Below are 14,499 nucleotides of genomic sequence, written 5' to 3' on the forward strand. Positions count from 1 at the left end.
CCAGCTGGAAGGCAAACAAAACATAGCCGGCGCGCTACGTTTGAAGACAGTGCAGATACTCTATCGCTATCTCAATCTGACTTATGCTGTTATTGACTAAGAGTAAGTAGATTAGAAAATATGTATTTTGTTCTGTCTCAATATAAGAACTCTATAGGTTTATTCCTCTGAGAAAAAAACATTTTGATATTTCATATTTATTATTTGCTAGTATGGAATGCTCGATGAGTAACAAGAAGTTGAAATAAATTTACCATTTGAAATATGAGATTATGCGAGAAATACTAAGAAAATACAGTAGCACCTCTATAAGTCGAATATCAAGGGAGACGCCAAAAAATTCGAGTTATAGAGTTTTCAAATTATGGAGGCTTTCGACTTAGGCGGATTTTGATTCGACATAAAGAGTTTGAGGTTTATTCTTATAAATTTTGAGTTAGAGAGGTAAAATAAATTAAAATTCAACTTGCAGAGGTCACAAACATGTTTTTATTTATTATAAATCAACATTATTTCAAATCATTTTAAAATAAAAAATATGGCATTAAAAAGTCAGTATTGTTTTGCTTTAGGTAATTTGGTTGTTCTCTAGCATTTTATAATCTATAAAGAGCAGAAAATTCTTCTTTTTCAAAGATACTGGTTTTTTTTAAACTTTCGTAAGGTATCCAATGCGGTTCTTGCCTTTTTGGTGGAAACCCATGGAGCGCATGTACTATTCACGTCTTCTATGTCATCTTAATCATTAGTATGTATCGGTATTCTGAGCTACTGAATCGATAATTTCGTCATCAGATAGTTAACGCAAATACGTGTTTCGTGAGTCATAAATTAATTATCGTATACTCCTAAAATGTTTTCTAAGAAACAATAGTGTACTTGCACTGTCGGCAAATTCTTAAAGTCGGTAACTTATTTTTGTTCGAACAATAGAAGTAATAAATTCAAAATCATCAAGTTATAAAAGTTGTAAAATAAAACGTTGCTATGTTCGAGATACAGAGGTCAAATTTGATTTTTCGAGTTATAGAGTGAAAATATGTACCAAAATGGCTTGGAGGGACTCGGTGATTATTTCGACTAACAGAGGGTCAAAATTTCAAGTACTAGAGGTTTTCGGGTTTGAAGGGAAGGGAACAAGACATTTTTTCGAGATTTGGAGGTTTTTGACTTATCGAGGTTCGACTTAACGAGGTGCTACTGTATATACTTATTCATATCATATTTATTTAAGTTAGCGACACGTGACGGAATTAACACATTTTTTTGCAACCACTGTACATATTTTTTGTTCAGTCCTTTATTAATTAATGATATAACAAACATTATGTTAATTATCTTAATTTATGGAATCATTCATCATCAGTCCATACCTATATGTTCCTACTGCTGAGACACGGGCCTCCTGTGAGGCAAATCAAATCAATGGAATCAATATACCGATATTAAAACCTTCAAAAATTTTGTACTGTTGAACTGCAATAACTTGCTATACTTACACACATTAGTATTAATTGCCACTATAAATTTTCAGGAAGGAGCCATGCCGCGAAGCGTGGCGACGCAGCTGGGGTTCCGCGGCGAGCGGCGGCAGCGTCGCCGACGACCTGTGGCCGCTGCTGCAGCACCACTACGAGTATATCATGGACAACCAGATCATCGATACTTGCAAGGTGAGAGAGATAGAATGTTGTTACTACCACGATTGTCGATGTTGATTAAAAATGATGAAAATTGACTGGTGGTAGCTCTTAACCAACTGAAGAAATAAACATTCTTAAAATGCTATTCTTATTGAAAAGTACTATTTTTTTTGGAAATCAATTTATTTAGTATCTTTATTAATGTTTGAAATATATTATTAAATGTATTCTTTTACTTGAATAGCAAAATGTCCTACCTAAAGTATGTTCTTTAATCTTTGTGATAACATGCGATTCATTACCTATGTCACTTATTTGGGCCATATATTTAAAACTTTCAGCAATAACACTTTTTCTAGAAATATTTTTTTTACGTTCATGTGTTTCATCATTCCTATTCACTATTCCAGGAAGCAAACGGCGAGTTGTTATCAAACAACGCGTCAGTATTGCACGGGCCGCGACTACTCAACCCGACTTCAGGTTTCAACCGACAGTGGTCGCTCAGCCAGCTTATATCGGAGTTCACGGAGCTGTGCCAATGGCTCACGCACGTGCAAGAGGAGATATACTCGAGTCCGGAGAACTTGTCCAGCAGGAAGTTGCGAACGGTAAGTTGGATAGTGCATAAAGCCCAGTCTACTGGGTGTTTACTGGCGGTGGTCTAATATGGTATGGTAATATGTTGTGATGTGGCGTGTGGTTTGTGTTGTCTATCATTTCGATATACCAAATGCGATGACGTTATTTTAACCCATTGAGCCCCAAGTGGCCCGATCGGTCCAGACACAATAGATTTTCTATTGTGTCTGTGGTTCCGGGGGCTGAGTTATTAATTTAACAAATTCCGATAAATGGCGCTGTAATTGTAAATTTTCATAAAAAAACCAAAGCATTGTAATACAATTTGTTTATATTTAAGTAACTTATTGTTTTCATGGAATCATGAAATGGAGACTGTGTGACTACTTTTGCCATTAAGTAATCCTTAGTTCTTATACTATTCTTAGGAAGTTTACTTTTCTATTGATGTATATTATATTCTTCCCTGTTTAAAAATGCACATGTTCTCCAAATACTTCTTGTCAAAATATCAAAAGTACAAATGAAAAAATATAATTTTCAGAACCGCATGTCAGAGCTAGTGTCAGTGGAGCCGCGTCGAGTGAAGTTCATCGAGCAGGCCTCCGCCATCCTCGACAGGATACCCGAGGCTGGCGCTGAGGTATATTCATTTCTCTTACTTCATACTAATATTTTAAATGCGAATGTATGTTTGTTTGTTTCTTACTCCTTCACACAAAAACTCCTGAATCGATTTTCCAGAACCTGATTTTCCTGAACAGAATCCAGTATATCTTGAAATAACAAACAAACAAATTGTTTTTAAATCAGTAAAGATTTATAAGTAATGGTTTTTAGTAATTTATATGTATTAAAAATGCTAATAGAAAAAAAAATTACTTTAAGGAAAATAAAGCCCACCATATTCTTAGATATGGTTTGTCGTTTAGGATTGAATTAATTTCATTGACAGTCTCCTAATAGTTAATGGGACAAAAACATTTCCTTTTGAGTTGTATAAAACAAAATTATTAACAAATACTTTAGGTATCACGGATACACTTTCAAGATAATAAAGAATAGAAAAAATATATAATTAAATAAATTTTGTTGAGCTATCGCCTATCACCATGAATTCGTCAAGTCTTCATTTAAAATGGAAATATTGTTATTGGCGAGCGATTCCTACCCGAATCTATCGGATAAGTGTGTAGTAGTTAAAATTGTCTTAACCCATTGAGCCCCAATGGGCCCGATCGGTCCCAGACACAGTAGATTTTCTATTGTGTCTGTGGTTCCGGGGCTAGACAGATTAAAATAGTCAGGGTAAATATTATGTCCTTTATTTCCATATCCTTATAATTCCTTGTAAAATGTAACTAACTATTAAAAACCTGTCTGTCTAGGTGTCATGGCGTGTAGAACATTTGAACGTAAAGTGGGAGAGTCTCCGCTTGCTACTGAGCCCAGAGCAGCAGCAACGCGACGGAGATTGCTCCGAAACTGTTGGTAAGATCATGAGGAATAAGTTAACGGATTTAAACAGGTTTTTTTTTGTGTCAAGGAAAAATTCTAGTAGATCAAAAGGTTGATGTGGTCTTCACTGTAGTTCCATAGTTTTTCCATAACAAAATTGTTAATGAAAAATGTAAAATAATTTTGATGAACGAATTATTTATATATGTAGATCTTTTAAAGGCGCCAAGTACGTAGTTGATTTAATAAATTTACTACTTTCTGTTCAAAAATGGTGCTATTGCTGTCATCTAGTGTTGAGTATTGAAAGTTGCCCGCGATAGAATTTGTTGAAAGCGCCATCTAGTATATTGCTCGAGAATTTATTCGAGCCGAGTGCTTTGCCGGCTAATGAACCTTTAATCAGATGGTCCACTTTAATATTATATTCTTTAGGGCCGATTTTTCAATGCTTGGATAAAACTTATTCGTCGAATAATGTATAAACTACCAGTTTAAAAACGTATTCTAATTGCCCGTATTTGACAGTTTACGTGACATTTTAATATTATGTATCGTGTAATACTTTATTGGACGGATAAGTTTTATCCAAGCATTGAAAAATCGGCCCTTAGTTCCATAAATTATTCGTCCAATAAGGCAAAGGGCAAATATTAATACAATTGTAATAACATTTGAATTGTCTAAATACACTTTTAATAGCACGACGTTGTACAAAATTTGTCTCATTTAAATGTGTGTAAACTTGTATTCATTGCCGAATTATTTGGCAATAAATACCTTTCCTTCTTTCTCGGAACATTTTACAGCAGTTACAGCCTACAGGCAAACTAATATAGCCAATTGATAGTACTTTGGCATTTTTAGTTTTACACATTTTACAGAATAATATATTAAACACTAACTGTGTTTTAGTAATCACAATTCAAAATTCTTACGAAACGATTTTTTTTGTATATGTCACAACAATTAATACTATAAAACATAGACTGGTTAAAAAATTAAAGTAAAAAAAAATGTCAAGCTAAACCCCAACCTACTGTCATACAATGAGAACAGAATTGCACAACTTAAACATATTATCTCATAATTTAAATACAAAATTTGTCAAGCCGAACTGTACGCTATTTCAATACATTTAATGAATGCTTTTTGCTGCTCTGGCTGCATGTTATGGAAACATCTCATAATTTAAATACAAAATTAGCCAAGCTAAAGAACACCTCTCTGCCATACACTTAAAGAACACATTTGCACAACAGACACGGCCCACGAGCTGCGCTGCCTGCGCCGCTGGCTGCACGTGATGGAGGGCCGCCTGCCGCCGCCGTCGCTCGCCGCCGCGCGCGCCGCGCCCTACCACGAGCTGTTGCGGAAGCTTCGAGAGCATCAGGTTAGTGGCCATGTGTGTGAACGAGTGTGTAACGAGAAAGTGAGCATTAAATCAATCAATCAATCAATCAATCAATCAATCAATCAATCAATCAATCAATCAATCAATCAATCAATCAATCAATCAATCAATCAATCAATCAATCAATCAATCAATCAATCAATCAATCAATCAATCAATCAATCAATCAATCAATCAATCAATCAATCAATCAATCAATCAATCAATCAATCAATCAATCAATCAATCAATCAATCAATCAATCAATCAATCAATCAATCAATCAATCAATCAATCAATCAATCAATCAATCAATCAATCAATCAATCAATCAATCAATCAATCAATCAATCAATCAATCAATCAATCAATCAATCAATCAATCAATCAATCAATCAATCAATCAATCAATCAATCAATCAATCAATCAATCAATCAATCAATCAATCAATCAATCAATCAATCAATCAATCAATCAATCAATCAATCAATCAATCAATCAATCAATCAATCAATCAATCAATCAATCAATCAATCAATCAATCAATCAATCAATCAATCAATCAATCAATCAATCAATCAATCAATCAATCAATCAATCAATCAATCAATCAATCAATCAATCAATCAATCAATCAATCAATCAATCAATCAATCAATCAATCAATCAATCAATCAATCAATCAATCAATCAATCAATCAATCAATCAATCAATCAATCAATCAATCAATCAATCAATCAATCAATCAATCAATCAATCAATCAATCAATCAATCAATCAATCAATCAATCAATCAATCAATCAATCAATCAATCAATCAATCAATCAATCAATCAATCAATCAATCAATCAATCAATCAATCAATCAATCAATCAATCAATCAATCAATCAATCAATCAATCAATCAATCAATCAATCAATCAATCAATCAATCAATCAATCAATCAATCAATCAATCAATCAATCAATCAATCAATCAATCAATCAATCAATCAATCAATCAATCAATCAATCAATCAATCAATCAATCAATCAATCAATCAATCAATCAATCAATCAATCAATCAATCAATCAATCAATCAATCAATCAATCAATCAATCAATCAATCAATCAATCAATCAATCAATCAATCAATCAATCAATCAATCAATCAATCAATCAATCAATCAATCAAGCAATCAAGTCTGATCCCAAACTACGCTTTCGCTTGTGTTATGGAAACCAGAGTGGGTGGGAATCGAACCCATGACCAGTGGCTGGGAAGGCAGGGTCACTACCAACCACGCCAACTGGCCAGTCGATTGGCGTGGTTAGTAGAATTTTCGCAAATTAAAACATTCGCAAGGGAATCAAAACCTACAGGGTACTTTACGTGAACACAGAGTCTTGAAATTTGGTAGAAAACAACGTCTTATAACATTGATGAAGGAAAAATTGCTAAAATCGTAAATTTTCTCTCTCGTAAAGCTCTCCGAGCGAGAGTCCGAGTCGCACTTGGCCGGTTTTATTCTTGTCCTTTTTGGTATGTGAGTTTTAAATGGATTTATTTAATTGTTTGATATAAATATAATCGACACTACGACCTTGTAGTGAATGGTAAAAACTACTTTGAGCATCTTTTTATTACTCTTTATTATTTAATAATGTTATTCAGTAGTATATTATTTAAAAAAATCATGGCGCGTATGTGTTATTATGTTATTTATTATGAGTCAATTCATATTGGAATATATGTAAGGATTTCTTATAGCTGAGAAATAAAGATTGACGAGTTACATTTTCTGTTCTTAGACTTTAGACACCATATAACTTAATACCTAAATTAAATAGGTAAATGTTTTCCATTTGTCTTTTAAATCGTCTTTACAATCTTGATAACCGTAAATCACAAATAAGGTATACGTAAGCAAAATAAAATAAAAAAAAATCGTTGTTGTATCTATATAGATACGACTTCGTCTATACCAAAAAATATAGTTTTACTCCTTAATTATTAAGTTTAGGATTAGGCAAAAATATATACGTATAACATTAAGACCACTAAAAAAATTAACGTCGTATTTAAAAAGATTGTTGTTTTACTTACTAATATCTATTATCATAAATCTTAATAACTCAGTCACGCATAAGACGCCCGCGCCAACGCGAAACATTCCCTTCTCATGTCTTAGAAATGTTTGAGATAGCGAAATTGTAATAATTACGTAGATAACATTATGATGCCATGTACGAATGTACGTATTATAATATCGAAAGACATTCGTTCCTTGTGTTACGGTAATGAGGGCGGGTTACCTAATGCGGTCGCTTCGTGACGTGTGTTGCACGTTCTATTTTACATATATATAAAAGCTATTGTTGCAATAATGCAACTTTCTTTCCGCTCAAGTGATAATATTGATATAAGATAAGACGGTTCCCGGGGACCAAGCTTGCATGCTCATTAGATTGCCGTATCTTGTATTGCATCTTAATGGTAACTCTTGGGAGTACGTAATAATGTTAAATTAAATGATAATGCGCTGATTACGTTTAAGCTGTGCTTGTAAAGCTCTATTTCTCGACTCTAGTCTTGTAGAGATGTGATACATATATGAAACTCGATTGATACATTTGTATTCTTATTTCAATTTGTAATAGCAATCTTATATTCAAGTATGGAGTACCTGGAAAAATATGTACAGCGTCTTGTCAGTAATAATTAGTAACAATTAATTTAAAAAAAATGTGTCAAGGGACAGACCGGTAGTCGATAAGGTTATCTTTCTAACATTTCTCTCCTGCGCTCTTCTATAAGTTACAAAATGATATTATTATGTAGGTACATGAATTCAAGAAAGCTTAATACATAACAATATTTTGAATTTCATGATGATTATCATTCAAATGTGTAGGAAAAGGCTCCAAAATACGTGTCAGGAGACTTTTTGTATCTTAATATTGATGTTCAGAATATTGTATGTTTACATACTCACAGCATCTTCTCATGGGTTATATTAAACAATGTAAGATTATAATTATAACAAATAAATACACAGATTAAGTGCTTAAGTGAAAACGCATTTTGAATAAGCAATTGATAAATATCTTAAAGAGAAAATGTTAATTACAGACGAGGCATAAGCTAAAAACAATGCCCTTTAGAAACTTTTACTGCATGTGAGTGACTACATTGTCTTTAATGTTTACATGTAAGGTGCGTTTACATTAGTCCTACTATACTTATTTTTTACCAGATAATTGGTTTTCTTGGACATTACTTTTTTTTGGTCTTGAAATTTAGTAAAAAAAAAATAATTTTAAGTAAGGATTACCGAAAAATATTAGTCAGTCCGGACCCAATTTGGTAACTTATTGGGAAAAACGTGAACGATCGCGTCTTCTGTACTAGTCAGAACTGTATTTCAGGATTTACGGGTTCCTTCTCTACCCTTTTAATAGAATTTTCATTACAATTTAAAGTGAAAATATTTACTTCATATACCTAGATTAAAAGTTCCAAAGACTAAAGCTTGAATTAAAGCCTTTACGAATTTATGTGGGTAGGAAATGAGTAATGATGATAATACTTCTGTAACATAATGAATAAACCATTATAAACGTCACTAAACTTAAGGGCTTGGTCTAGTAGTGCAAACAAATGCATCCTGTCATCCTATATGTAAATAATACAAATGTACTAAGGGAAAGTTGCTCCACTTAATTTTTAAAAATTAAATCATTCGTATAATTTAATATTCGTAATAAGTACCAAAAAATGACAATTTGAAACAATTTTCGTGAAAATTACACCGGGTGATTTTTTTTATCAGTACACAAAATTTGCGAATACTTTCTATTGATATCTTCAACTTCATGTTTATATAACTGATCAACTTTTACAAAGAAATTTGGACGAAATATAAAAAAAATAAGCTTTCCATACAAAATGCATAACTCTATACATTTTTTTCGACCTAAGTTTCTTAGTGAAAGTTGTTCAGTTTAACTAATAAAGCGGATAAACAAATTTTGTATATAATAAAAAAAATGTAATGTTTGTGTTAAAAAATTATAAAATAGAAAAATACGCAAATGAAAACAAAAGATATTTATTTCTGACTAGCTTCCGCCCGCGACTCCGTCCGCGCGGATGTCAGTCTTCGCGTCTTCTACAGATTTATTATATTATGTATAATATATAGATTTATATTGATAAACCTAATAAATCTTTTGCTAGCATTCTGATGCTTTATCGGTTGCACTGGATTTATCTCTTTTTTTTCAATCGCTTGAATGATATAGGATGGGTCCTTGATGGGCATCGAATGCTGAAGTCTCGAATCAATCAATTCTGACAGTAGGCAATTTATGTAAAATCTTGATAATGGTCCATCATTTTATTTTGCCTAAACGTTACATACTTTTTTATATATTCTATTTTTAACGAATGATTCACTCCAGTCCTACAACATTTAACTTCTACTAGTCCCATTTTCCCTTTTTGATATGGGAGTGTATAAAGTAATTTTTTTAGATATTTCTCGTTATACTTTTAAAAAGTTATTATTGTCATTTTGCTCATTAGGTAAAGTAATTTCGATATCAGTTTTAAGTTTTTTGATACCTGCAATAAAAACGTCATAATCGCCTGCACATACTTATCGATTACACCCTGTATACAATCCACCATCCACATTCATAATGTTTTCCTGTCCTCCTCTCCTTTACGCTGTTCACCGATACATTTTAAATGAGTAAATCTGCTACTACTGAAGGATGTTTCATTGTGATCAGCAAATTTTCACCACTGTTGTCGATTATTTGTTTTTCATTTTTAATCAGCAATTGGGAATCATCAGTTTTGTTTTTTGCAGATTGGTGATGTACCCTAACAATACGTCGAAAAGGGAAAGCATCAACGAATTATCGTTTTCGTCCTCTTTTTTTATTCTTCGCGTCTCTGTTACTTCTGTTTGTTTAGTTCTCAACACCCACTGAATTTTCTATGTTATTGTGATCTTCCATTACATCTGAGTTTTGATGATGTGATGATAATCCATTCGTTTTAATATTGGTACTTAGAGTTGGTAGACTAAACTAGAAATGGCGGACTAAATTTGTCAGCGCGTCTGTAAGATCAGAATATAAAACCAACATCCTGTATTTAAGTTACAAAATTAATAATCAAACAACATGCCGCTACGTTGAAAATGACTAGAAGAAAAAATTAAAAAACCTCGGATCAATTTTGGAGTAAACAAATCATTTTCCCCGTATGAGGATTTCCTCGCATGAACTTGGGAAGTTCAAGTTCTCAATACAAGTTTATATTATATTTCGTATTTCTCAAACGAAAAATAAACATTTTTGGAACTTCAAAAAAATTATATTATAAGAAAATTTATGAGCTTACTTTAGTTTTAAAGAAATATACATACATCCCTTTACTGACACCCCGTAAAATAAAGAAATTGTTGCCAAAAAATTGTTACCTTTGCAATCTATTTGGTTTCATTAACTTTATGTTCGAAGATAATTTTTTTTCTAGTATGTAGTTACACGCGTATTTTTTTCGTTTATTTTCCATATCGAAATCAAATGTTTAAAAATACGAATATTTGCACAAAACTAAGATAAAAATAATCAATTAACAAAAATATTAAATTTAATGAAGTAGAGCAACTTTCACTTCGGTATGAAGGAAAATCGAGCGTAGAGCACACGTCAGAACGCTCCGGCCCAAGGAGCGCGACTAAAGAAATTCGCTAGGATTTTTCCTAATTATTTTTAATATTTTTTTAATATTTAAAGAATTATCAAAATTCAAAAAAAAATTTTTTTAAAGGATTAATACTCATTGCTCTTCAACCAACTCGAATAAATTAATGGAAAAAATAAGTTTTAGCAGTATTTATCAATAGATTTTGTAAGGCAAAAAATGGGAAATTTAATGAATTTATAACGTTCTAATTAAGAAAATCATAAGTTTTTCGGCAATTGTATTCAGCAGTTTTTAATAACGACTATATAAGGATAATAATGTGCTGATCAGATTGTGTAAATTGTAATCGGTTGCAACGTAGTGAGTGCACAAACTTAGCTCGAAATGTCTTTGGGGGAAAGAGACTTATCTTGAAGGCCTGATTAAGGTAACATAAAGTAACTTTACAAATGTGAAAAAATTCACGCGCATTGCGTATATAACACTAATTGATAAACAAGAAAAAAAAATTCAGTTTATCATTTCATTAGCCGGGAAAAAATTGTCAAATAACTTGTTGAAAACGCAATTTTGCTAGACTGCAGCCTTAAGGATCAGAATCGAAGCTTCATTACGAACTTATCAAACCGCACAATGTAAACGAAGCCTAACGAACATCTTAAATAACGGCCGCCAGCGAGATGCTCCTAATTAGCATCTCGGCATCGTCGTGTGCAAGTTTATCGTACGATATATCGGATGCCATGTACATTGTATTGTACCTATTGTTGTTGCTTATAGATTGAATTATCATTTTCGCACGTCTAATTAATTTGTTGCGTTGTGAATGGGGTGTGATATGAAATATGATTTGATGTTGTAAGGAGTTTGAATAGTTTAGAATGTTTACGAGTTAAGCTTATTGTTTGGCAAATTTACTTGTTGGTAATATGTTGTGCAATCCAAGTAACATAAATAAATAGGTATAGGTAATATCAGTGAAATACGCGGACGTGAAAAAAGAGAGTAAGTGAGAGTACAAATTATTCTAATTAACTTAATAATTTTCTGATTATATATTTCAAATCTAACAGTATTTATTATATTCCGTCTAATTAGAAAGATATTTCAATTGAAATACAAGTTACAAGCATATGCGGTGTACCACATATGCGACACACACTTTCTTGCGCTTAATGAACTTGTATTCTTGTATTCGCTATGACTAATAGGCAAATAAGTTAACAATTTTAGTTTTCATTTACATAAACATCCAGCGGATGTAATACATCCTTATTCCAAACGATTTGCCAACATGTACAAGTATATCCAATATCCCTGGTTTATAGTTTACACCGTACGTTGGACAAATTGCATCGCATTAGGGAAATATCCCGACATGATCGACTAATATGATTTGTCAGTTTCTACTTTCTACCTTTCTTGGCCGCTATTAACCTCCGATATTCAATTTGTATGACGTATACATTTATTATCTAGACCGTATAATTTCCCTAATGCCTTAATGGCTAAGCATCTGGGTTCGTTTCGATATGGTTGCATACATGTATTGCGCACATCATGTAATCGATCTGTTCATACTGCCTGTTTTTTACTGCGAACATTTAAATCGACCGGTGATATTACGTTTCAATGTTTGTAATGTTGCGGAGATATTGTAATTTCCTATAGTTGATTGTATCTTAAATATCTCTAATATTTTCTAGTTGATAATAATATCTCTAACAGTTCATGAAACTGTGATTTCTATTGATCCTAAATGATTTTGATTCGAAAGAAGGATACATAAGTGACACCTAAAAATGAATTTATCGCTAATGAAGTAATGAGCCATTGAAAGCTACATCAATTCATCATTGTGTTTGTCCACATCTAGCCGAACTTGGTCCATAAATCACATTAGATTATGACAAACATCGCGATTTCCTACGTATTGTATTTAAAATCATCGCGGATAGCACTGTAGGTACGGAGGCATTCATCGTAAGCTCGTGAGGCGCGAACAAACGGGCAATAAATCACGCAGACATACGTTATAGAGATTGCGGGAGACTAGAATTATTTCCCTTTGTTAACGAGACGTCACCGTACGCAAACGTGCCTTGACGTGCCCTATAACATTTGCGGTGATGTGTGCTAAAAGGGCTGTTGACTCACGGAACTGGCTTTTTATGAAAAGATTTCCTCGCCTGTGGTAACTCCTAGTTGTATGAGGATATAGCCTTTTGCGTTACATGAAATCTTAGATTATGAAAAAATACTGTTATTTTATTTACAAAATTACAAATGATAATATCTATGATCTTATGATAGATATATAATAATAAGAAATTAAATACTTTTAAATTTACCTTGCGGGGAAACTATACACAAAATGCAATTTTAATCTGATTGATGTGGCAATATTTCTAAATAAAACGCTCAATGTGTTTGTTTTATTTTGTAAACATAGTAATGTTCGGTTCGGTTCGGTTTGTAATCAAAAGCACAACTCGAAATGTAACTAGGAATAAAATATCAATTACTCGTAAACGACTTAATAAGATCGTCCAGGCGATGAATGTTTTCAGTGTGGGCGTTAATCCGAGGTGATATAAACAGTGATTTAAATGCAAACGATTATGTCGCACTCGATATCTGTATCGATTTCGACTCGAGTGTAATTACAGAATCGAGATGTTTATATTGTACCTGTGCTCTTGAGCCGGGTGATTAATAGGAATGGGTCGTCGACGCATTTTTCATCAACGAGACTAGACCGTTAAATGTCGTTCATCAACTAGTCGATCAACTAGTTAAAATCTTCGACTAGTCGATGTGTAAACTGAAACGAATTGACACGGTCGACCGACGCGCGACGGTATTGGTAATCGAACGTTCGTTACCTTGAACTGAGGTCTACACTCTACATGTAAAATTCCACATTCTAACCACGAAGCTATTACGAATTATAGATTTTCAAAGAATTCAATGTCAGGGTTGTCTCTAGTAAAGAAAAAGTCAGAGCTGTTTTTTAACAATTATATAGTTATTTATCACCTATCTATTACCAAGTTTTTGTTTATGTTTTAAGTCGTTAGTTATAGTCGATATTTTAACATTATTCAATATATTATTATAGGTAGGTAATCCTTATGATATGTAATAAATTAACTGAATAAAAAAATATCTTAGATTTTTAAGACAATTCAATAATATCAAATTAATACAAATTAATCTCCTTTTTGCACGCCTCATAAGCGAAGCGTTGAGGTGGGTACTACTGTCACTTCGCGCAAAGCATCTGATTTTTCAAACTTAAAATGTCTTTATGTATCATACATTGCACTTGTAAGATAATACATACACACACATATTAAGAAAAAACACTATTTTTAACGTTCATGATATTTTTGATGTCATTTTTGTTATTTAAACTAGTTAAAAAACAGTTTAAAAAAGTTCTGTCTTGGACGTCCGTGTGTCTGTATGTGCGGATCCTTTTTCTTGTTAACACGATAGCGACCGAAATACTTTACTAATCGAGTCTTTTTTTTTCTCTTACGCTTGAGTATGCTCAGGAATAGAACCCTTTCATTTTTCAGGGTCTGATTCGATGTGGTTTAATTGTTATTAAATAAACAAAAATAATAATTAATAAATATTTATTAAAAAAAAATTATGAGGCGTGCACTTTTGGATTTTCCAAATTATTTTTCAATATTTCGAGCATTG

The 14,499-nt window shown here is 32.5% G+C and overlaps 1 protein-coding gene across 1 annotated transcript in view; it reads left to right on the forward strand.

The window, feature by feature from the left end:
* Nucleotides 1-14,499, forward strand: part of klar (klarsicht) — a 203,596-nt gene that overhangs the window by 46,950 nt on the left and 142,147 nt on the right. The window contains exons 4-8 of the mRNA XM_089708036.1: nt 1,535-1,673; nt 2,054-2,254; nt 2,770-2,868; nt 3,614-3,716; nt 4,946-5,076. Of these exons, the coding sequence (XP_089564162.1) occupies nt 1,535-1,673; nt 2,054-2,254; nt 2,770-2,868; nt 3,614-3,716; nt 4,946-5,076 (673 nt within the window). The remainder of the gene's footprint in view (nt 1-1,534; nt 1,674-2,053; nt 2,255-2,769; nt 2,869-3,613; nt 3,717-4,945; nt 5,077-14,499) is intronic.

The sequence above is a fragment of the Colias philodice genome, chromosome 20 (assembly GCF_061535455.1).
Source record: "Colias philodice isolate Cphi_HAF_F1 chromosome 20, ilColPhil1 Martin Lab GWU primary, whole genome shotgun sequence".
NCBI lineage: Eukaryota > Metazoa > Arthropoda > Insecta > Lepidoptera > Pieridae > Colias > Colias philodice.